The following is a 24270-nucleotide window of genomic DNA, read 5'->3' on the forward strand; positions in this document are numbered from 1 at the left end:
TGACATGTGAATGTGATGACAGTGCGCGAAACTCCCAAGTGTACAACCCAACCTGGGTGTAGTGAATTTTGCCGCTGCAACAACGATGATGGACTTGCATTGTGGTGCTGTGTTTATGTTGTTGGTGGTGCTCTCCCTGCTGGTTGAAAGTGGGAGGAGTGTGTTGGCGACGAGTGAGCAAGCGCACGTGTCGAGGGAATGTGCGAGGGCGACAGCGCCACACGCTGTGGAGCACGGTGGCAGCGAGACCATCTTTGGCATCATGATCACAGGCAAGGACGTGCATCGCGAAGCACTGGCACAGCTGGCCGCCGACGCATTCCACAACCAGACGTACCCTTCTAAGGTCCTGATCATCGTCAACACGGGCAACTTCACCCTCAACCCACACCCGTGCCAACACGAGATTCGCGCGTCAGCTGACCTGAAACTTGGCACCCTGCGCAACATGGGCATCAGCGCCGTTCCCACCAACGCCACTTGGGTGCAGTGGGACGATGACGGTCAGCCTCTTGTGTGTGTGTGTGTGTGTGTGTGTGTGTGTGTGTGTGTGTGTGTCTGTGTCTGTGTCTGTGTCTGTGTCTGTGTCTGTGTCTGTGTCTGTGTGTGCGTACGTGCGTCCGTGTGTGTGTGTATGTATGTCTATCTGTCTGTCTGTCTGTCTATGTGTGTGTCTGTATGTCTATGTGTCTGCAACAGTGCATGTCGCTGTATCCGTGCGTGCTTGCAATGGAATTTTGTTCCCGGCTGACCTCCTCGAGTTCTCGAGTCATTAGCATCACCCACTCACGCCCCCGCCCCTCCTCCCTTCTCCCTGCTTGCCTTCTCTTCCACTTCTCACCGGATAAGCAGACTGGCGCCCAAAGCATGCGCTGCAGTCGCAGTACCATTGCATGACACAGGCGCATGCGCTCGGATGCGTGCTGGAGCGACAGTGGCAGGTGGCCCTGCACCAGAACTCGACATTCCTCAAACGCATGCGGCCCGGCATCATGGGAACGCTCATGCTTCGAGCAACGCCAGCCACGAAGGAGCTTCGCTATCCTCAACTGGCACGACAGGAAGACTCGCTCTTCCTGCGCGATGTGCGTGAGGTGGGAACGGTCCATATTTGCGACAACCATCCGGATTGGTACTTCCGACTCTTGCACGGCCACAACACGTGGGGCGCAGCACACTTCCACCTCGACCTCGTCGACGACAACACGTGGTGCGGCACGGAACCGCTGCCGCCTTCCGCTGTGCACCAGCCGCTACCTCCACGCCAAGCCCGCCTCCGCGTCATTCAACAACACCGACAACGGCGGGCAGTGGAGTCGTTCTGCGATGCAAACACAACTGCGCACACACGCCACGTGTTCCAGCTCTATCAGCACCAGACATTACCCACTTCCGCAAACCATGCTGCGTTGTGACACGGCTTCTTCGCCTGGCATCATGGGCGTGACTGCGCAATCCAACACATGACAGTTCGGGTTCATTATGGTCACATCAATACACCACAACAGCAAGCGAATGCTATGGACAACATGAAGAATAAGCGGGGCAGGACATGCGAGAGAAAGAAGACAACAAACAAGCAAGCAGCTCACGCATCACACACACACACACACACACACACACACACACACACACACACACACACACACACACACACACACACACACACACACACGTTCAGCTTTTACCCGAAAAACCAAACAAGTGTGTATGCGCCACCCGCAAGCATGTACACACAGCAAGCGGCTTAGGTCTCCTTCTGGCGGAAGGCGAGTGCCTGGCGCACGTCGTAATACACGCACTTGTTCTGGCTCTCCCGGAACAGGCGCGAAGCGTGATCAACGCGGTGGAAGAGGTCAATGGCAATGTCTTTCGTGTCACATCGAATCCGCATGCGCCTCGGCTTTGGGCGCCCACCACGACCACGGTCATCCCTGCCGTGGCGTGACGGCTGCTGTGAATGCCTGGAATCGTTCCCAGCGCCGTCGTGTCTTCGTCGATCATAACGGCTGTGGCTGGCGGGCCCTCTTGACGCAGACGACGACGACAGGGATGATGACGATGACAACGACGATGGCGACTCATCAGGCAGTGGTTTGATGGTTGACAGGCGCGAGCTCCCGTTCATCTCAAGAGCGCGGCGCACCTCTTGCTCCATCTGTGTGTTTGTGTATGCGTGCGTGAGTATGTGTGTGTATGTATGCGTGAGTGAGTATGTGTATGTATGTATGCGTGCGTGAGTATGTGTGTGTGTGTATGCGTGCGTGAGTATGTGAGTGTGTGAGCCTCGAGGTGTGGTTAGCACGCATTTCCATCACGCATTGCCATGCAACAGGAAAAGACGCCCACCCTCACCAGCCAACAAACGCATCGCAACATTACACACACACACATACACACACACTGCCTCTCATTCTTACCTGTGGGTCAAGCATGAACTCGACGTAGAAGATTGAGTATCTGGAGGTGGACGGCGCTTCCTCAGACACAACCACGTGCTTGTGCATTCCGCTGTACCACACCTCCGACACAATCGACACCCCGTCACGCTGGTCAAGGATGATCAACCTATCGCTCGACACTGCGTGCGTGCGTGCGTGTGTGTGTGTGTGTGTGTGTGTGTGTGTGTGTGTGTGCGCATAAGTGACGTGAATAAACCATCTTGATATTCACATAAGCAGCAGCAAAAAGGGTGGCATGACAGCTGGTTCATCGTGTCAAACTCACCCATGGCAACCTGGCCACTAAGCTGGCACAGCTTCATTGTTCCCAGCAGCCGCTCGTCCTGACGCGCGCGCGCGCGCGTGTGTGTGTGGGGGGGGGAGGGGAACAGCGTCAGCAAAACAGCAAGCACTTGTCAAGGTACATCTGGCTTCACACATGCACATACACATGCACGCACACATACACACACAAATCAAGCGCACCATTGTGTATCCGTTGAGTTTGTAGAGGAGCATCTGGTCACGTGCGAGCTGGAGGTTGTAGGGCGTGATGATGAGGCCGGGACCAATGCAGCGTGGCAGCCGGATGCGCTCAGGGCTCGAGTTCACCGCAGTCGTTTCTCTGCAGATGGCACGTGATGCAGGCACAGTAAAGAGTGGGACGAGGAGGAGAGGGAAGAGGTGTCAATGGACATTGTGAAACACGCATGCACATTCACGCTTGTGCAAGCGCAGCAATGCTCAGGGAACGGTGCCTTGGTCGAGACACACAGAGATCATTTTCATGAAAGGAACAAATTCAAGCCAGATCACCACACGCAAACACGCCCGCGCGCACGCACTTGATGGCTGCGCTCATATCCGAGACGAAATTCATGCTGCCGCCAACGGTGCCGCTGATCATGTCGCCCGTGCCCTGGAAGAAACCTGACGCAATGCGGAGTTGCACACGTGGCGCAGCGGTGTCAGTGAACAAAAAACCCAACAAAGCAGCAACAGGACATACACGTGTACCAAAGACACGCGTCATCGTCATCAGCAGCGGTGTGGCGCCACCATGAAACAATGGTCCAATGCGCGTGATCATGAACATCGCACCTTTGACAAAACCGGTTGCGCCCGTCCGCTTCGCACCCTCAATGGGCCGGGAGAAGAACCCTGACGGTGATGAGGGGATGGCGGGGTGAGGGGCTAACGGCAACAACATGTGATGCCACACGACAAGTGTTGCGTTGGCATACTGCAGGTACAGCCATACATGTGCAGAGACACACAAACATGCTTGAGCGCAGCCACACACACACACACACACACACACACACACACACACACACACACACACACATTCCTGCAGTCACAGTCACCTCCTGCAGTCACCTTTGAGCCCGCCAACAAAGTTGTCTGTGAGGTTTGAGACTGCGGTGCCCACGCCCGGCTGCTGCTCGCGCCGCCGCTGCTCCGCTTCCGCTGCACGGCTCGTCGTAAACACGTTTGACACGGTTTTCGACAGCTTGGAGGTGGTGTCCGCCACGGAGTTGGCCACGTTGGTCGCCAGCAGCTGCACACCCGGCCAGAAGGGGGGGGGGGGACACGCGTGAATTGGAGAGAAAACGAGTGCATGCATGTTGGTGAGTGGGGGCGCGCGTGTGTGAGAGTGAGTGCGCACGCGCTTGCACGGCTTGAAACAGCAGCGACAATGAACACAGAGGCACACACATCCACACATGCACAGACACAGATGCACAAAACCACAGGCACAAATACACACACAGGCACAAATACACACACAGACACACAGAGACACACAGAGACACACAGAGACACACAGAGACACTCGCGCATTCATGCGCGTCCCAGGCATGAGTTGCATCATACCCCGGCGCCGGTGAAGACGCGGCCCCTGCGCGTGTGTTTGATGAAATCGGAGACGCCGCGCCCAAGACCACGACCAAGCCCGAGCAAGTTTCCAAACGCATCTGACGACATGACAAGCTGGTGGTCGGTTTGGGGGGGGGTGCGCAGTGGAGGGATGTGGTGCCGTAAGATTGGGTGAAGGAAAGAGTGGCATCAAGAAGCAGGCTGTTTGCAAGTCAAACACACACACACATGTGCACAAACACACGTACAAATACACACACAGGCACCTTGAAGAGCTGCCACATGATTTGCTGCTTGAAGTGGTCAACAACGAGCTCCGAGAGGGCGGTTTGGTTCACAAACGGCGAACTGAGCGAAAACGCCTCAATCCGAAACTTGTTCTCAAAGCCATAAAACTTGATGCCAAGCTCCTGCGGATACACGCGAGCACATGTGTGTGTGTGTGTGTGTGTGTGTGTGTGTGTGTGTGTGTGTGTGTGGAGATGGAAGCGTGTACACGTGAGGTTGCACGAGTGGGTGAGTGACAGAAGAATGTGTGTGCTTGTGTGCTTGTGAGAGAGCAAGTGAAATCCGTGACAATGCAATTCGAAACCAATGATGACAACAGCAAGGCCAGGTGACAGACGTTCTTCAGTTGTTGCATGGGCGCAGGAAGCTGCGATGTGTAGCAAGCCGCCTCAATCTAAAGGACAAAACCCAAGGAAGTCAAGTCGCATGCGTGAGTTGCGGTGTTTGCATGCGTTTGTGCGTGTGTGTAGCTGAGTGCAGCTGTGTGCAGGTGTGTGCGGCTGTGTGCAGCTGCGTGGTGTGTGAAGGCGTGAGTTAGGTGCAATGCTTGTGAGCGCATATGGATGAGCACCGTGTTGTGCGCCGCACCTGTAGTTTGGAGAAGTTGAACACTTCAAAGAACACTTGCAGTGGCCTGTCATTGGAATGCCGCGGTGCAGGGAGCATGCAGAGCATGTAGTGAGCGCAGTGGATGGGCACAACGAGAGAGTAAACGCAACTGGCAAGCACGCGCTGTTGCATGTATGAGTGCATCAAGAACACACGCACGCATATCGACATGCCCACGCGCACGTTTCGAGCGTCGAGAGCGGCGCCTTGTGAAGTGAATGCATCAGGTCCTCTTCCGTCGGCGCCAAGAACAGCGTTTCACTCGGATGCATGACCTGCGTAGCGAGGACATGTGATTGCGCGATGTGTGTGTGTGTGTGATTGTGCGAAATACGTGTGTGTGTTTGTGTGCTACTGAGTGCGACTGTGACCGATGTTGTGTGTGATTTGAACGCTTTCCCTCAGACAGATCAATCACTCTTCCAACACCGCGATGCGCCCATTCCACCACTACTGCACCACCAGTCGCATCAAGACCTTCTGCGTCTGGTTGCTGATGAGGACATCACGGAAAATGTCGAGAACGCGAAGCAGCACAAGCTCCTCCAAGCGCAACCGCAGCGGCGCAACAGCAATCTGACAGCGAAGTCGGTCGTGTGCACGAGCAGTTGACAATGACGATGTTGAGAAGAAGATGAGGACAAGTTGCAACGACACACTGCACCACACATACGCACACGCACAGAGACACACGCACTGCTCGTACAATGACATTCACACACACACACACACACACGCACACACATACACACAATGCGTACACGCACGAACACTGCGACGCACCTCGAGGTTGTGGAATATCATGCACGATGTGAGGGCGTCGTGTGTCCGCTGGAGATCAATCTGAAGAGCGCGTGTCTTCTTCGGCGATGCGGACCACAGCACCGCTGGCCGCTTGGTGGAGAAATTGCTCTGGTTGTCCACCTGTTAAAGACAACAGTGGCAGTGATGCCGAGAAGACGCGTGAGTACATTAATTGTGAACAGGTTGCATTGTCGCGAGCACATACCACTACTTTCACACACACACACACACACACACACACGAGCACACACGAGCACACACGAGCACACTGAGGCACAAACACCTCCCATCTCCCGCTTCCCTAACCTGGAACTGGTAGACGCCCAAGCCGAGTGTGTCCTCAGCAAAGGAGCGGCGGGCGTTGAGAAGAACACCGCGTGCAGCGCCGTACAGCAGCGCACGCGCGTTGCGGTCGATCAACGACAGGCCAACACCTTCGTCAAGTGTCACCTCAAAGCTCACAAGCAGATCCTCTTGCCGGTTTTGCCGCAGCTTGCGCTCGACTGCGTGTGCACATACGAAAGCGGCAAGGAGGACCAACATGCGAGGCAATGAAGTGAACGTGCGTGGACGCTAACACAGCACGTGCACACAAGTCACCCACACTCACACAAACACACTCGCACACAAGAAGTCACGCACACGCACACACACACACGCACACGCACACACACACACACAACCCACGCGTTCTCAGGAACAACCAACGTACAGTCTGCTGCGTCATGGAACGTGAGCACACGGGTTGCGCCGTCGGCTGTGACCTCGCCCACAACAGCGCCACTGCCCGGTGGATCGCACAGCTGTTTGAACGACTGCGCACGATCACAGCGGCGTGTGGGCGCGGGCGAGATGATGAGGAGGGCGCCGTCGCCAACGCTGCCGGACTGGCTGTCCGACAGGACGTGCAGGGCATAGGGCGTTCCGCGCTGCAGCGAATTGGAGCTCGATTGCACAATTTTGAAGGACAGCAGGCGTCCCTGCTCAAACTTCCACATCTGGTGCGGGGTGAGTGGAGCCTGGCCAGGCCGAACAGAGGGCGACCACTTGCGCATGTGCACCTGCGCGCCCGCCAATCCCTCTGTGGAGACTTCAAGACGATAGCCGGCCTTGTTGATGAGCTCACGGCCATGGAACTGCCACAGCTGGAACGGGTCGCCCGCACGCCTGTTGACGAGACACGCGGGGATGTGTTCGTGTGAACCTGCGCGCCGCGCACCGACAACCAGCCCGTCCGGGCCCGTGATGAAGAACTGCTGCTTGTACCTGTGGTGGTTGCAAATAGATGGTAGATTGCAGGTAATTGTGTTGTGTTGTGTTGTGTCGTGTCGTGTTGGATGTGGTTGGACATTCGTGAGGGAGAGGGCTTGCATGTGTGCGACACACACCAACAACAACAGTGCACGCACACACACAACTGGACGCACACACACACACGCGCATACATACACACACACACACAACCGGACGGCACACGCGCACAGACGCACACGTACACACGACGCACACAAACGTCAGCCTGACCTGAAGCGTTCGCGCGAACGAATGCGCTGCAGGTCAAAGCGGGTGCCGGCCTTCACGTCCGTGGCTGCGGTGACCACCAGCATGGGTGAATGCGTGACAACATCCCACGCAAACGCATGCTGCTCGCCAGGATGGAGTGAGTACGCAACACCAGCGCCGTCCTGGTTGTACTTGATGGAGATCATGCTCTCGTTGACAATGCGGAACGGCGGCGCGTCGGTGCTGTCGGACACAATCACCTGCAGGCAGCGAGACGGAACACATGGAAGGGGTGGGGAGGGGAAGAGGAGTTGAGGTGGCATTTGAAGGTGAACACATGGAGCAAATCCAATTTACAACACCGCGTGCATGCAGGCAGTAGCATGCGTATCCCACACGCGCATGTTCACAAACAGCTTCACGCAATTTGCGACACGCATGTCGCGGCAAGCAAGCTCATGTCTGCATGGCCATTCCTCGCTTCACGCGTGCTCCCACCTGCGTCGTGGCACCATGCAGCCGCACGTCCACGCGCACAATCTCGACGGCCCCATATGCGCGCGTCATCTTGATGTGCAGGGTGCCTGGATCAGCGAGGGCGTACGGTGTTGACCACGACCACGCCGCGTCCGATTCAAACTTCATCTGGACAGAAGAGCCGACGCGCAAGTCCGGAAAATGGTAGGGGACCGTTTCGCCGGCTCGCACGTGACACAACGCGGCGCCAAACGGCTGCTGGTGCTGTGAGACAAGCAGCCCGCGTGTTGTCCGGTTGACAAACTCAAATCGCGGCACAAAGCGCACGACTTTTGTGCGGAAGAACCGGCCCTGGCCTTTGTTCACCTCAACACCAACTTGATACGCCTGTTTGGGGGGACACAGCGAACATGTTGCACATGTGGTTGTATGTACATATGTGTGTGTTGTGGAAGGAGTGAGTGGCTGGGTACATGTGTACATGTGTACGTGTGTGCGTGTGTGTGTGTACGTGTGTGTGTGTGTGTGTGTACGTGTGTGTGTGTGTGTGTGTGTGTACGTATTTAACTGTGTGTGCCCCACCTTGAGTTCTGAGGAGACGTCTGCGGCGTTGACGTCGACAGAGCCAGACGAGCCGACCGTGTCGATCGGGATGCCCTGACTCCAATACGACGACCGCCCAAACTGCAAATAAACAAACACATGCACACATACACATACACGCACATACACACACACGCGCACGCGCGCGGCCATGATGGTGGAAGAGGTGAGGAGGAGTAGCAACAAACGGTGGTGAACTGAAGAGGTTGATAGGAAAACAGCGACATCAATAGGAAATCAACGACAAAAACAATGCCAGATGGAGGCTTGCGGGTGCACGCGTGCTGTGTACTCTATTACCCTGATTTTGCATTTGGCCTGCGAGCGAGCGATGCCTGGTGTGAACAGAATCGCGCGCTTGGTTGTGTCCTCCTGATGGCGTGCACACGTGTGAGGGAAGAGATGCATGCATTGGTGAGACAGGTCGGCAATGCGGGAAGGCAAACACATGCAACAAGGCAACACAGCGTACAACTTCAACACAGCACACCAACCCAGCACAACACCCCAATACGAGACAAGCGAGACAGCGGCCCACCTCTGGGGCCACGCCCGGCATGGCATCATCGGTGTGATGGTCCATGAAGACGAGTGGCAGTCGCGTTTCGTTGAGAATCCAGAAATCGGCGACGAGATGCACGACGCGAGCGCCAAGAGGATCCTGGAGCTGATGGTTCACAATGCGCACACGCAAACACCTGTGCAGAGAATGGAGTAGGAGATGGGGGTAGTCAGTGCATCGTGCATGCGAATGAATGTGAGAGTATGTGTGCAGTTTGTGCGTGTGAGGAGAGAGTATGTGAGGTCGTAAGAGTGAGGCACTGCTGCTCGTGGCAGTGCAAAATGTTTAGCAGGATGAATGATCCACAATTGCCAGTTTTCGATACAGCAGCGGCCGTACGGCAAAGTGATGGCTGCCCCACCTCCTGTTTGCATCGCGGAGATGGATGAAGGGATCTGTTGCGGTGCGACTGGAGGTGGTGTGGATGAGACACACCGTGCTCCACTCAAACTTGTCAATCTTGATGCGCATGCTCAGGTTGTGCTGTGGCAATGACGGAGAAACGGTGCACATGAGACGAAATCGATGGAGCGAGAAGCGAACCAAACGCAACACGTGAGTATGCGAGAACCCCACAGCACAAAGTGCGTCACGCACGCCACAAGCATACATACAAGGAGCACACGTACCACCATGCGTGTGGGATTTGGATACACACATGCAAGCGCAACTCCACACGGCCCTTACTCCTCCCTCTCCTCTTCTCAAACTCACGTTGAGGTTGACCATGTTCAAGGCCTGGCTCTGTCCGGATGAGAGCGAGTCTGAGAGCGTGGTGTCGACAATCTCAAACCGCACATCGACCGGCAGCAAGTTGGCAATCACAAGCGGGGGCACGAGCGTGACGGTGTGGCAGGGGAGGGCCGCATCGCGTCGCCGCACGCCGTGCTCGACAATGCTGACATAGCAGTGGAACGTCTCGGGAACAGTGTCATATGACGTATCGGCAATGGCCTCGCAGCTCATCAGCGTGCCGCGGGGAACGCCTGGTCGGCTCATGTCGCCCCACGCCCGCAGTGGCGCAGAGAACCTGATGGAGAGGTGATGATGGTGGTGGTGGTAGTGGAGGCGGGGTTGTGAGTGTGTGTATGTGATTATTAAACAGAAAGAACGGCCCAAAACGAAGTGTACATGGAGAAAGGTATATGCACACGCACGCACGCACACGCACACACACACACGCACACACACACACACACGCACGCACGCACGCACGCACGCACGCACACACACACACACACACACACGCACGAGAAACAACGACGCCAAGGCAGCAGCCGTGACTGCGAGCTGACCTGAATCCCTGCGAGGAAGGGCGACAGCAGATCATATCGCTGGTGTGCAGGAGATGGACGGGCAGTTTCTCGTTGGAATCAATGCGACCAACGTCGAGTGCAGCGCCAGTGTGTACATCGATGAGACGGAGATCCACAGCAACGGATAGCTTGTTCTCAACAATCAGTGCAGATGTGAAGTAGATGTGTTTCCGGCCGTGCTCCAGCGTCACCTGGTGAGTGGGGATGATTCAAGGGAGTTGAGTTGTGCAGAGACAGAGGTGTTCGTGTGAAAATGTGTACGTGTTTGTGTGCACATGCATGTGTGAGTCAGTGCAGTTGCCTCAGGTAACATGAGCCCAGGCATACATATGCACACACGCGCACAAGCAAACAACCACACCCACCAGCACACACACGCACACACACACGCCCTGTACCTCTACGAGGACGCGAACGGGCGCCTTGTCAGCATCGCGGCGTCGCACAACGTGCACGTATTTGCCAAGCCGGTCCACGTTCACCTTCTCCACGCACTGGTGGAAGCCGTCCAGCCTGAAGGCAACGCGGTGCGCCTGCGCGTGTGCCATTGCCATCGCCTGGCGGTGTTTGTCACGCCGCTGCTGGAAACTCAGGTCCTGATTCGAGGGGGGTAGGGTTTGGGGGAGGAGGAGGAGGAGGAGGAGGAGGAGGAGGAGAAGAAGAAGAAGAAGAAGAGCGGGTGATGGGCAGTGATTAGGGTGGAGTGATGAAAGGAGAATGATCATCGCAACCCTATTGACACACACGTACGTACACTGCACACACACACACACACACACACACACACACACACACACACACACACACACACACACACACACACACAAACGCAGCACAGAATGAGCCGCACCCGTGATTGATCGGCGGCAATGGGAACAACGCGGTTGTCCTCGACGAGCAAGTCGAGCGGAATTCCGGTCCGGTTGTGGAAGCGGTAGGGAACAAATGCCTCCCGCACCACACGCAGATCCTGGTTCGTGTACGCTTGCGTCCAGCTGAACAAAAGGGGGTGGATGAACAGAGGAGCGAGTTCAGTCATAGATGTTGGAGCAAAACGAAGCGAGAAGAGGGCAGACGACCATTTGACTTGGAAGAGAACTGACAGCATTTTGTCCATCCATACACACACACGCGCGCACTTGCAATCACACACACACACACACTTGCAATCACACACTTAATGCGGTTTCACTACCTCCCTCCTCCTCCTGCCGCTCACTTCTTGTACCTGCTGAAGGTTGGCAGTGTGTGGTTGATGAGGTTGGGCGAGCACACCAGCTCCAGCCGCTGTTCCGTCGTCATCTTTACCAGCAGCTCGGGCGTCTTGCCCTCGCGCTTGTATGTCGCCTGCAGTGGACACCATGATGATGGCATGACGAGAGGTGAGGGGATGAGGGTGAACGCAAAACGTACTGACAACATACGAAGGCACAATAGCATGCGAAAGCGCAATAGCATGTGAAAGCACAATAGCATAGACATCAACGCCACACGAACAACACACGTTGTCGTTCACCCGCACGTATGCAGACGACACCTTCTCCCTCACTTCCTCCACCTCTCCAACCTCTCTCCCTCTCAGTCACCACCGTGAACTCACGACAAGTGTTGGCGTCCAGGGCTCCACCACCGGCTCCCAGGCGGAGAGCTCTGGGTTGAATGCGGTGCACGTAAGGCGGCAGTCCGTGTACAGATGCACAGTGGTGTCGTCCTCCGCGGCGTGCATGAGGCTGAGGCGTGCAAGCACGCTCTCCAACTTGCCCTCAAGCAGCGGCACGTCCTTCCCGTGGCTGTCATCAATGAGGCCAAGCGAGAGTGATTGAATGGAGAAGCGAACGCTGCCGTGCTCCTCAACACCGTCGTCATCGTCGCCAAGCGCATGCGCCGCTTCGCCATCCGTGCTTGCAGGCACGCCGCTGCCAGCCGTGGTGCTGGCGACGCTGGTTGCCGTGGAGGGCACAGACGACGTGGAGGAGGGGCGGTCGTGCTCGTCTGCATCCCGCTGTGATGCTCGCAACACATCTACGCGCGATACAGCGCCGGGTGGCGTTGCGTCCTTGTCCAGCACGGATGCCATGGAGGGTGCGCCCCTCTCCGCCGTGTACGCCGTGTTGCCGCTTCGCTCCATCAGCTTGGCGAGGGCAAACCATGCAGACGCCTTGTTTGCCTCCAGCGCGCCCTCGTCCGCTGCATCCCCGTTGCCGGCGTCAAAGTCCTCCACATCCTCCACGTCGTCGTCTTCGCTCACGTGTCGCCGGCCAACAGAGACAACGCTTGATGACAACCCTACTCGTGGCGACAAGGCACCATGACCATCACCACCGCCACCGATGTCGTCAACGGATGCCAGAGTTGTTGCGCTGCGCGGTGCGTTCTCAAACAGCCAGGCGGTTGCTGCCTCCACGTTGCCGTAGTTGGCTGCCAGCGCCATCGCACTGTCCGCCTCGCTAAAACCAAGCCTGCAGTCAGTGTGGGGATGGTGGTGAAGATGATGGTGAACGCGTGAATGTTGTCAATTACGGTTGGGGGGGGCTCGGTTCGGTGTGTGTGTGTGTGTGTGTGTGTGTGTGTGTGTGTGTGTGTGTGTGTGTGTGTGTGTGTGTGTGTGTGTGTGTGTGTGTGTGTGTGTGTGTGTGTGTGTGTGTGTGTGTGGTGTGTGTGTGTGTGTTTGTGTGGTGTGTGTGTGTGTGTTTGTGTGGTGTGTGTGTGTGTTTGTGTTGTGCTGTTCATCGCATACACACACAGACATACACAATTACACAATCGCGCACGTGCACATTCACGCTCGTGCAAACACACACACACGCGCACACATGCAAGCTGTCCAGTCGTGCCGCAGGTATCGAGGTGAACTCACTGGACGAGAGAATCGATGGGCTGGGCTTGTCGCGGTGCAAACGACTCCAAGCCATTCTCTGCCAGCACGACAGAGACCTCAGCGGACACCATCGCAAACTGCGCAGAGAGCAGGTCCACCTGTCTGTTGAACGCAACCAACTCCGTGTGCAGCGCAGCAATAGCTCGCTCGTCGCCTGCAGCAAGGAGAAGAGATGTTGTTTTGTACGTGTGTGTGTGTGTGCGTGGGCAGGTGTATGTGTGTCTGCTTCCAAAACGACAGGAGCATGCAGGCGAATCAGACCACCACCACCACCAGCAGCAGCAGCAGCAGTCGTGTTCGTGAGTTTGTGAACACGAACCTTCAGCCTGTGCCGTTCTCAGCGCTTCCTGTGTTTCTCGCCGCTGCTCCAACAGCGACGAAAGCCGCCGCTCAGATTTCTTGAAACTGTGCACGCGTGGAATTGATGGGGAAGGGAGGGAGGTGACGAAGCATCCTTGGGTGCACGACGTTGCGCGCAATAAACCTCACCGGCAGCACGACAATGCACGCATACAGCACAGCACAACACATGGAGACATGCAGCACAAACGCATGTACATAACACAACACAATAAATCCCATACCGCTTGTGCAGGGCGTGCTGGTGGAACCACATCTTGAGGAGCTGCGAGCCACCCATGGAACGGAGCGATCCCGGAAGATGAAACGATGTGGCGAAGCGTGGCTGCTTTGCCGCTGCCCACGTGCTGTCTGTCGTGTGTATGTGTTCGCACAGCGCAAGCGCCGCCGCCTCATATTGCCCGTCAAAGTGCGACAGCGTCTGCACCACCAGTCACGTGGTTGTGTGTGTGTGTGTGTGTGTGTGTGTGTGAGCATGGGAGAGGCGATGATAAGAAACAACGTTCCTCAACAGTTGACAAACATGAAAGCGTGTGCATCCACGTACCAACAAGTGCGGTACGCAACCTTAGAAAGGGTTTCAACCGCGCAACACACAACACACACGCGCATAATCGCACACACACGCATAACTGCACACACAACACGACACAACACAACACAACCCTCCCCCCCCCCGCCTTGCTATTCCGTCACACCTCCAAGCAGAGGGTGGGGTCGTCCTCGATGAGTTTGAGACGGGCGACGGCGACGTGTCGGTCCCGCCGCTGCGCCCGCTCAATCGCCTTGTCTCGCCTCGTGCGCTGTTGGTGGTGGTAGTGGTGGTGGTGAGGCGAGCATGGTCAAGTATGATGAGAACAACAACAACAACAACAACAACAACAACAACAACAACAACAACAACAACAACAACAACAACAACAACAACAACAACAACAACAACAACTTAAACAACAACAACTTAAACAACAACATCTTAAACAACTTAAACAACAACAACTTAAACAACTTAAACAACTTAAACAACAACAACTTAAACAACAACAACTTAAACAACAACAACAAACGAAGCGGTTTCCAAGACGCGAACACAAATTATGTAAACAAGCAGCCAAAATGAGACACACCCCGTGAGCGTCCATCTCTGCCTGATGCTGTTGCTGCTGATGCTCGGCCATCCAATCGCCAAAGCGCTTGACAATCGACATCACGAGAACAAGGTCGTTGTAGGAGATGCGGGCTGCCACGCCGTGGTCCTTGTTTGTGGCCTGCGGACCGTGAAACGCAATGGCAGCCGTGCTGTTTGCCATCTTCCTCTCGCCCGTCGTGCGCTCAACGGAACGGTTGGCTTCGATGGACACGCCACACGGGTCAACAATGGACAGCTGTGTGCGCGCCTGGTTGTCCATGCGACACGTGAAGATCTCAAAATCCTGTGGGGTGTTGTTAACACACAGATGAATACAGGGGGGAAGGGGGGCAAATGTAGGTGGTTGTCACGGAAGTGTGGCACACGCAGAGCGTCTGAAAATGCAAGTATGGCACACACACACACACACACATGCACAATGCAACAAACTCGCACACATAGTCACTCACACATACACGCACACGCCGCACCTCAATGTGCAGTTCGAGGGATTGATCCTCAACAGGTACGGGCACGGTTGGTGTGGCCTCGACGGCTGCTCTCTCGGGGTAGTCGTTCATGCGCAGTTTCGTCACGTTGCACATCTTCATCACCAGCGCTTCCGAGGTGCGCAACGTCACGTCGTCCACAATGATCAGCTCCGGGTTGGTGATGTTGAGTGTCAGCCGCGTGTGTGTTGGCGTCTCGCGTGGCGGCGCTTTGATGTCCATGTATTCCTCCTGCAGGAACGGCTTGCGCTGGTTGTACAGCTTCTTCAGCCCACTGTCGGGGCGGCTCGTCGCAAAGTCTGCGATGCGCACCGCCCACTCTGGCGAGATGAGCACGCGCGTGCGACTCAGCAACACGTGCACGCGGTCTGCCTGGGGCTTCATCGTGAACGTCACCTCCAACTGCGGCGCCCCTGAAGTGCTTGCTGCACCACCGCCAATCCCGCCGCCCATCAGCGTCATCCCATCATCGTCATCGTCACCACTCTCACCAAGTGCAATGTCGGCTGCAGTTGCACCACCCACAACAGACGTCTTCTTGCCCACGCCCTTTGCAGCCTTGCGCATGGCACCACCACCAACACCAACACCAACACCAACACCAACACCAACACCACCATGCTCATTGGCGTCTGGCATTGGGGCCAGCACGCGCCTGTACAAGTTTCGCTTCCCACCGCGGTCGGGCAGCATGTTGTCCACAGCGATGGCCGTGGAGTAGAGACGGACAGTCGCGCCCAAGTCGTCAAGCGTACCGTTGGTGTAGGCCGTGAATGAGAGTGCGGATTGCAGCAGGTGCAGGTGAGCGAGAGGCTCTTCGTGGGGTCGTTTCTCGTCCGCAGCGTGGCGCCTGTCAATCAACTTCAAGTGCACATTCTCCAGCTTCAGTTCAAACTCCAGCCCAACCCACTGGTCGAGTGCTGTGGCGCTTGCGGTGGACATCGATCGTGCCATCGCCGTGCCGCCCGCTCTCCGTTCCACTGCTGTCCCTGCGGATGACGAGAGTGATGGTGACGACACGTCAGCCGCCAGTCCAACGCTGCTGCTCATGTCCTCTGGGCGCGTGTGCAGGACCTGCAACGAGGAGCCATACTCGGCACGAAGGTTCGCTTCTTCGTCATCGTCGTCCATTTCGTTTGGCGGACTCTCGGTCCTGTTCTCCATGTCAATGTACCGCCAGCGGGTGCGCAGGTGACGCCCAGCAGCATCACGCCGCTGTGCGCGTGTGTCTGCTGGCACGGGACCTGTTGGCACCCCTGGCAGGAAGTGCCACTCCGTCTCCAGTCGCGTGCTGAGCGCTTCATCGAGATCACGCTGCACACCGCTCACATCATCTCCACCGCCACCATCGGACGGGTTTCGTGACACGCGTCCCCCGATCCTGGCTCGCTGAGACAGCGGCTGCATGCGCGACTGCATGCGCGACTGCGCCGGTGTGAAGAAGGCGTCATTCCTCCCTCCATCGCCATCATCCAAACCACCACCACCACCACCACCACCACTGCCACGGCCGTCATCACCACGACCACCATATGCCGGTGCTGCTGCATGCGTTTGTGCTGCTGCTGCTGCTGCCGCCTCTGCTTCTGCTGCGCTGAGAACGGACCTGCGGCGGTTGTCGCGGCTGTTCAGGGTCGTTTGCAGCTCAACCAGGTCCTGTGTCGCCAACAATTCCGTCTCACAGCCAAGGTTCTCATCCAGAATGCTCAGCACAAGGTCAAACTGGTGGTTGTCTGCGCGCGCGTGCACATCGGACACGCCCACCTCCACGCGCACCATTGGCAGGTCGCGGCGTTCCGGCGTCAGATTCCGCTCAAACAGAATGTGCATGTTGCAGTGGGACAGCATCTCCGGGTGCGTGCTCGTGTGCACGTGACGAAAGCCGGGCGTGGCTGCGCTCACGCTTGCGTCATGTTCCAGGTGTTCCCTGCTGGCGAAGGCAACCAGGTCATCCATGGAGGAGCACGAGGAAGACGCGTCATCGCTGTCGTCTAGGTTGCTGCTGCACAGCGGGTTGGCAAACGTGCGGTGGGCCTCCGCCTCCAGTTCAGACATGACGGTCGCAGACAGCAGTCGCACGTCGCGCACATCAAGCACAAGGCAGTCGACGAGCGCGAACCCCTCGTAGTAGCTGCCGCCATCGCCACTGGCCGGTGTCGTGCCGTCCTTGATGGCGTGGCCGGGGGCGCGCAGCCGCATGCCGTGTGACACGCGCGTCTTCCCCAAGTACGCCTCCACCACGTGCGGTGAGAACGAGTTGCGGGGCACAACGACGACCGGTGTGTCCACTTGCACATCCAGACGAAGAATCTCTTCCGTGTAGCGCTGCTTGATTTCGTCCACAATCTCCTTCGCCGCCGTCTGCACGCGTGCGACAACCTGCGGTGACTGGAATTGCGTCACGTAATTCTGCATGATGGTCATGAAGCGGCGCGTGTGCACGTACCGCACAGAGGCCATGCGCACGCTCAGCGCAGTCGTGTAGTGCAGGTCGGGACAGTCGCTGCGGGCCGCACACTCTTTGCTCTCGTCGTCCAACAGCAAAATATCACGCGCGTTCTCGAGCCACCCCGTCGTCAGCTCAAAGCTGAGCACCTCCGTGCCCGTGGTTGAGAACACATCGCGGTACAGAAACCCGCATGGCGTCAGATCACGCAGCGACAGGCTCCCCAGCCGCCCGCACACGCGCGTGAAGGAAGGCAGCGCGTCCATGCGCACACATGTGTCCCGCAGGCTGGCGCGTGCAAGCTTGTCGCCGTTTCCGACGAGGAGGACGTCAAGCAGCGACATGGAGGCTGTGATCTTCACCTTACGCCGCCCGTGGCGCTGTGGCTTTGCATCTCGGACCACCGAATCACGCTGCTGCTGCTGTTGCTGTTCTTGTTGTTGCTGTGGCTGTTCTTGGTGCTTTCGTGTGGTTGCTGCATGGTCGGGAGAAAGCGTCTCCTCTGTTGCTGGTGGCTGGGGTGCTGTCGAGCCGGTCAAAGGCGATGAAGCAGCGCTGTCGTGACTGCGCATGTCACCCACGTTGGTACCTGCTGCTGCTGTTCCGTTGGTGGTGGTGGCGGCGATGCCATCTGATGCCTCGTGGCCGTGCAATGGCGACGGAGATGATAATGATGATGATGCTGCAAAGGGCGTGGCAGACGAAGCCGAGGTGTGGTGGCTGGCGCCCTGGTGTTGTGCTGTTGGCGTGTCTGCGCCAGCAACGACAGACAACGCAGCCGTTCCAAAGTCCAACAAGGCGGCAACAACCTCCCGATTGAAGACAATGCACACGTCGCCAAGCGACACCTCCACAATGTGTGGCGGCACGCGCGTGTCCACTTCGCTGCTGCTGGCGAGCGAAAAGCCAAGCGGAAACTGCCGATGCTGCGTCTTCAGCCCGTGGTACCTGTGGCGGTGTTGTTGGGCAGGGACAGAAAGTGGGGTGGTGGTGAGGGCATTGGTTTTGCAGGCAGACAAAGGCTGGGTGAAAAGAAGTAATGCAGCATGCAGGTGCTCATGTCCAGGCATGGGCGCAAGCGGGCAACGTACACATATCCACACATGCACACGTTTACGCGTACGCTCACACGCACACTCACATACTCACTTGCGCACATTCACATTCACCCACACTTACACTCAGGTGCACATTCACATTCACATTCACATCCACATTCACATTCACATTCACATTCACATTCACATTCACATTCACATTCACATTCACATTCACATTCACATTCACATTCAGGCGCACACTTTCGCACACGCGTTCACAGCGCACCTGTCGACTTGGTACCCAAGGGGCACGTCACGGAGGTTGATGTATGTGATCTTGACGAATGGCGGCTGGTCCTCCTCACTGGTCGTCGGTCCGCCCTCACCGCCGTCCAAATTGTCGTCAGTGGTGTTGTTGTTGGTCGTGTTTGTGCTCTTCGTGTTGCTCGGGTCAGCAGCTCGGGCGCTGTCGGCAGGCTGTGCATTATCGCCCGTGACGGTCACGTCATCATCGTCGGCATCATGGGCGACTCCAGCACCACCACCAGCGGCACCATCGCGGTCGCCATCATCGGCGCGTTGCGGTGCGGGCGTGTTTGACGACTTCATGGCAACAAGCTGCCGGTACTCTGAGTCCACGGGCTGCATCGGGTCCTCAAGCAGAAACGACTGCACAGAGAGCGTGAGGTGGTCGTCATATGGCCGCTTCGTGTAGTCGACGCGCACGCTGTTCAGCTCCGCAGCAAGCAGTCGCCGCCGCCGCGTGCCGCGCAATTCAAACGTGCTGCGGTTGAGCGTGAACCGCGCCACAACAAGCCGCGTGTCCAGCGGAATGCGCGCCGTTACCGAGCGCTCGCGCACCACCATGTCGTCGTGGCTCTCAATCGGTTCCACAGAACCAACCATCGCCTCCGCTGCACTCATGGTCTCGTCCAAGACGCCACCAATACCGCCGCCACGGGCACCGTTTTGTGCCGTCGTTGAGGATGTAGGGCTGATGATGCTTGCTCTCGCGCTGCGCATGCCATTGTCTGCACTGGTCCTCATTGACGCCGGCCTGTTCTTGTCGGGCGGCGACGTGGGCGGCGCCATGCCGGGTGCTTGCAAGCATGCCGTCGCGTCGCTCATTGCCTGCACGCATGACAGAACGGTGCGCAGCCCCCACTCGTCCAGGACAAATGCCATTTCCTCCAGCTCACTCGAAAACTCAATCATCTGCGCGCCATCCGGCGGTGTGTGGCGGTCAAGCGTGCAGTTGATGGAGAAGGAGCGAACAATATGGCGCTCTGTGAACCCCTGTGCCAGTAGCTGCTGCCACTCCTTCTCTGCACATGCCAGCACCTGCACGTCCTCCAGGCGAATTTCGTGCTGTTCTTGAAGCGCCTTGGACGCTTCGTCGGTGTTGTTGCTCTCAGCGCCCTCCTTGTGCCCGCGTGTCTTCTTTCCCCGAGCAGCCGTATTGCCGCCGCCACCGGCACCACCGCCTTCATCATCACGTTCGCTGTCGCTGGCGCTGGCATCATGGGCTCCTTCCCGCTCGCTGTCGTGAGCATGTACACCACCAAATCGGTTGCGCATCACAAGCGAAGAAGGGCTCACAGCACCCCCACGCCCTGCATGTTTGTTCTTCTTCCTCGTCGTCTTCTTCTTGGTTGCATCATCATCATGCTGGCCATCCTCATCATCGTCACCATCATCGTCATCACAATCACTGTCATCGTCAGCGGAGTGAGTGTCTGCGACGGCTGCCTTGCTGCCAAGGCTGGCGCGCGACGCAGACGGGCTCGACGGCGGCGTGATGAAACTGTCGGAAGACTGCGATGTCGTGCGTGTGCGCTTCACCAAGGATGATGGGTGGGCCAACGCGCCTGATGCCAACGCGAGAGCATGGGTTGCGGCATGGCCTTCCGCGTCTGCCGCTAAGGTGGCGGTGCCATCAGCTGTGGCTGCCGCTGCCGCTGTGCTCAGGTGCAGCAGGCCCTGCAGTGCAGAGGTTGTGTTGGCCTTGAGCAGTCCAAAGTTGAGCACAAGCACCTCTCCTTTTCCGTTGGGAACAACGACGACGGGCGCAGAGATGTTGACGTCCAGCGTCAGGGCTGGCGCTGCTGCCGTTGCCTGTGTATCCGACAGCCATGCCAGGGTGCTGTTGTTGTCGTTCTTCTCCTCGTCCTCCTCCTTGCCCGTGTCTTGCATCATGGGCGCCACCACATTCAGCGCCGCCTGCAGCCACCCTGCGTCCGCATACACCTGTAGTGGCAGCGTGCGTGCCTTTACGTGCGTTGCCGTCCGCCCTTCAACCGCCTGCGTGTCCACGCGAAGATGCAGCACGGGTGACGATGGCAGCGTTGTTGATGTTCCTGCCGCCGCCGCTGCTGTTGTTGTCGTCGTTGGTTCTGTGGCTGTTGCTGCAGCGTAGGTTGCTGCCTGATTGGTGGGAGACTGCTCGCAGTTGCCTTCATCGCCAGCTGCACTTGCTGTGCCCGTGGTTGGTGTGCCAGTCTCAGCAACACCGCTGCCGTCGTGTTGCAACGCTGAGGATGCCACGTCCTTCTGGCAGATGATGGGTCGTGTCGATCCGCGCGGGACACGGGCATCATAGAGGTTCATGGCTTGCAGCTGAATCTCAAATGAAACGCCGTCAATCGCAGGACGCGTTTCAAACCCACACGTCAGATGCACAAACTCCAACTCTGCTACAGCACCGGGGTGATGAGGGTGGCCGTTGGCACCACTCACTTCATCCTCCTCATCATCATCATCATCACCGTCATCATCATCATGGTCAGCAGCCACGCCCTCGTGCTGGTTCTGTGTTTGTTTCTGTGTTTGTTTCTGTTTCTGTGCCTGTGTCTGCTGCTGTGCAGTGGGGGAGGTGCAGAGTGTGAGGCAGCCGCGATCAAGTTTGAACGTGACGCGCAGAAACGCGTGTGTCGGGTCGATGTCCTGTGTTGATGCTGTCAGGTTCGGGTTCTCCAGCTCTTGCAGTGCAGACAGGAACGCCTGCCGCTGCGATTCCGAGATGGAGTCTGCACGAGTTATTGTGAGGGGAGGACGATGTTAACGAGGTTGGGGCGGGTGTACATGTGTGCGTCTGTATGTGTGTGTGTGTGTGTGCCTGTATGTGTGTCTGGATGTCTGCATGTGTGTCTGGATGTCTGTATGTGTGTGTGTATGTCTGTATGTCTGTATGTCTGTATCTGTATGTTTGTGTGTCTGTATGTGTGTCTGTGCAGATGTGCTGGGTGAATGTGTCGTAAGCATGTGGTAACGGACAAGAACGCCGTCAGCTCTGGTGTGTTGAGCGAAACAAGTACGTCAGCCGTTGCCTCACCAAGCAAGGCTGTGTCGTCGTCTGCCTGCTCTGGCTGCGCCGTGTCCACCTCGCCTGGTGTGGCAGCAGATGCGCCAAAGAACCACGAGTACCTGTGGTGTTGACGTCGCGTTGCGTGATGGATGGTGTGGAGTGAGGCGAGAGGTACGGATAGTGGCCCGCCCAAGGTGATGAGCAAACCGGCAAGTTATCACAACACAAGCGAGAGCGCTGGAACAGAGGTGAGCGAATAAAAACGCCAGCAAATACAGCAGTAAAGGCAGACAACATGATGCAACCCAAACACAAAAACAAAAACCCTCGCACGCACCACGTGGTTCCGCCCTGTTGTTGATTTGCTTTTGCCCGTCGACTACGCTTCATCGCAGACGTCAGACTTGCATCTTTCGCAATCTGCAACCCAATGTGTGCGTTTTGTGTGTGTGTGTGTGTGTGTGTGTGTGTGTGTGTGTGTGTGTGTAAGTGAGTGTCATTTGTTGTGTGTTGTTTGTGCGAACAACGAGAAGAGGAATCATCAAACTGGTGCGCATTGGATATTTGCAAGTGCTCCTCTGCTTCGTACCCAGAGCTTCGCGCGTGAGCGGTAGTTGATGATGTCGTCCAGCGTCAGTTCGCGCTCCAGGTCATCAAGCTGACGCGCGAACCACAATCATGGTGGCGATGGCGGTGGCGGAGGCGAAGGGGAGGGGGTGGATGGAACACGTGTGTTCAGAAGAAAGGGGGGGGGGGTTGTGAATGGTTGTGAACCCCACAGGCGCAGGTTAAATGAGGACAAAATGACAACATGCATGAGAGAGTGTGTATGTGTGTGTGTGTGTGAATGTGTGTGAATGTGTGTGTGTGTGTGAATATGTGTGTGTGTGTATGTGTGTGACGGCGTGCAACAGCGTACCCGCTGAAACAGGCACGACTATGGGGACATGAACCAAGCAGAGAGCTTTCCTTTGCTTGTTTGCTTGCAGGCAAAGCATCTAACCCTGTTCTGATCGGCGGCCTTGGTTGGGTGTGTGGTGAGCGACCGAATCCACAACTGCACGTATTCGTTCCTCTGCTGCTGCCTGAGGATATCAAAGTAAGAAAGACAAGCGAAAACAAACACAGCCGTGCTTGTGTGAAGAAGGGGGGGGGTTGCATGTGTACAAGTGCATGTATGGGGCAGTCTATGTGCATTTTGGTCGTGCATCGTGGCAGTAATCGTGCGTGCATGCATGCATGCATCCGTACCTGCGCTGTAAGTACGCTGGATCGATGCGCAGCGTGGTGCCGTTGCCGCCAGGGTGAACAGCAATCACTTTCAGGGCCTGAAGTGTGTGTGTGGTTGTGTTTGTGTTCATGTGTGTGTGTGTTTGTGTGTGTGTGTGTGTGTGTGCGTTTATGTGCATGTGTGTTTGTAATCCGACAACAACGCATCCACAAAGGAAACAAATGTCATGAGTCATTCGTTCTGTGTGCTTGTGTGTGGAGACACGCACAAACACACACACGCACGCACACACACACACACGCACGCACGCACGCACGCACGCACGCACGCACACACGCACGCACACACACACAAAGTCATCGCGGGGACCAGAGACTCAAATGCTGGTGGACGCCTCACCTCGCAGCCGTATCGCCACCACGCGCGGATGAGCTCCGTGCGCTGTTCGTGCGGCGCTTCCGGCGGCAAATCCCGAATGCGCAGCAGCGGCCGGCACCACGCAACCCTGCACGCACACGGAGAGTAGGGTGTGTGTGTTGAGTGGGTATGTGAGTGGAGGGGGAACACCTGAAAGACACGCACGCACACACACACGCACACGCACACACACATACTCCGCCAGTAAGGATAGCAGGTGGCGTGTTTCACCTTCTGAAGAGGCGGCGGCGGCGCTGGCGGACAGCGGCGTGGACGGAAAACGCCTGGAGGAGCGTCTGCAGATGACGCAATTGCTCCTCCGTCACCGTCAGCGGAATCTCGCCCACTGGCGGGGTGAACCCGCACGTGCGCGTGCGTTGTGTGTGTGTGTGTGTGTGTGTGTGTGTGTGTGTGTGTGTGTGTGTGTGTGTGTGTGTGTGTGTGTGTAGTAGTAGTGTAGTGTGTGTGTGTG

At 57.0% G+C, this 24270-nt stretch overlaps 2 protein-coding genes across 2 annotated transcripts in view; one reads left to right on the forward strand and one right to left on the reverse strand.

Moving 5' to 3' along the window:
- Positions 1–72: 72 nt before the first annotated feature.
- Positions 73–1543, forward strand: PTSG_12427 (uncharacterized protein). Its single transcript, XM_004993142.1, has 2 exons — positions 73–503; positions 853–1543. The coding sequence occupies exons 1-2, from the start codon at positions 86–88 to the stop codon at positions 1413–1415; spliced, it is 981 nt and encodes a 326-aa protein (XP_004993199.1). The 5' UTR covers positions 73–85; the 3' UTR covers positions 1416–1543.
- Positions 1544–1651: 108 nt separating this feature from the next.
- The window catches only part of PTSG_06309 (T-cell receptor beta chain ANA 11), a gene marked incomplete at its 5' end in the record, with an annotated part of 25318 nt that continues 2699 nt past the window's right edge, over positions 1652–24270 (reverse strand). The window contains 42 exons of the mRNA XM_004993143.1: positions 1652–2158; positions 2421–2581; positions 2728–2785; positions 2928–3066; positions 3287–3371; positions 3543–3602; positions 3822–4002; positions 4320–4436; positions 4589–4732; positions 4948–5004; positions 5199–5244; positions 5403–5494; positions 5697–5795; positions 6003–6143; positions 6330–6526; positions 6736–7289; positions 7548–7786; positions 8025–8390; positions 8586–8687; positions 8907–8978; positions 9145–9304; positions 9530–9651; positions 9883–10198; positions 10464–10675; positions 10883–11080; positions 11335–11479; positions 11713–11831; positions 12085–12943; positions 13342–13516; positions 13682–13767; positions 13947–14143; positions 14421–14525; positions 14850–15155; positions 15343–18754; positions 19133–21872; positions 22178–22269; positions 22488–22570; positions 22740–22808; positions 23154–23235; positions 23402–23478; positions 23751–23886; positions 24030–24144. Of these exons, the coding sequence (XP_004993200.1) occupies positions 1748–2158; positions 2421–2581; positions 2728–2785; positions 2928–3066; positions 3287–3371; positions 3543–3602; positions 3822–4002; positions 4320–4436; positions 4589–4732; positions 4948–5004; positions 5199–5244; positions 5403–5494; positions 5697–5795; positions 6003–6143; positions 6330–6526; positions 6736–7289; positions 7548–7786; positions 8025–8390; positions 8586–8687; positions 8907–8978; positions 9145–9304; positions 9530–9651; positions 9883–10198; positions 10464–10675; positions 10883–11080; positions 11335–11479; positions 11713–11831; positions 12085–12943; positions 13342–13516; positions 13682–13767; positions 13947–14143; positions 14421–14525; positions 14850–15155; positions 15343–18754; positions 19133–21872; positions 22178–22269; positions 22488–22570; positions 22740–22808; positions 23154–23235; positions 23402–23478; positions 23751–23886; positions 24030–24144 (13127 nt within the window). The 3' untranslated portion in view covers positions 1652–1747. The remainder of the gene's footprint in view (positions 2159–2420; positions 2582–2727; positions 2786–2927; positions 3067–3286; positions 3372–3542; positions 3603–3821; positions 4003–4319; positions 4437–4588; positions 4733–4947; positions 5005–5198; positions 5245–5402; positions 5495–5696; positions 5796–6002; positions 6144–6329; positions 6527–6735; positions 7290–7547; positions 7787–8024; positions 8391–8585; positions 8688–8906; positions 8979–9144; positions 9305–9529; positions 9652–9882; positions 10199–10463; positions 10676–10882; positions 11081–11334; positions 11480–11712; positions 11832–12084; positions 12944–13341; positions 13517–13681; positions 13768–13946; positions 14144–14420; positions 14526–14849; positions 15156–15342; positions 18755–19132; positions 21873–22177; positions 22270–22487; positions 22571–22739; positions 22809–23153; positions 23236–23401; positions 23479–23750; positions 23887–24029; positions 24145–24270) is intronic.

Source organism: Salpingoeca rosetta (assembly GCF_000188695.1).
Source record: "Salpingoeca rosetta unplaced genomic scaffold supercont1.14, whole genome shotgun sequence".
Taxonomy (NCBI): Eukaryota; class Choanoflagellata; order Craspedida; family Salpingoecidae; genus Salpingoeca; species Salpingoeca rosetta.

What these genes read in the sequence shown, in the direction of transcription:
- PTSG_12427 (XM_004993142.1), top strand. Translation starts at nt 86, where the DNA reads ATGATGGACTTGCATTGTGGTGCTGTGTTTATGTTGTTGGTGGTGCTC. An exon ending in GGTGCAGTGGGACGATGACG is followed by an intron (nt 504 to 852) that starts GTCAGCCTCTTG and finishes CCGGATAAGCAG; the next exon opens with ACTGGCGCCCAAAGCATGCG.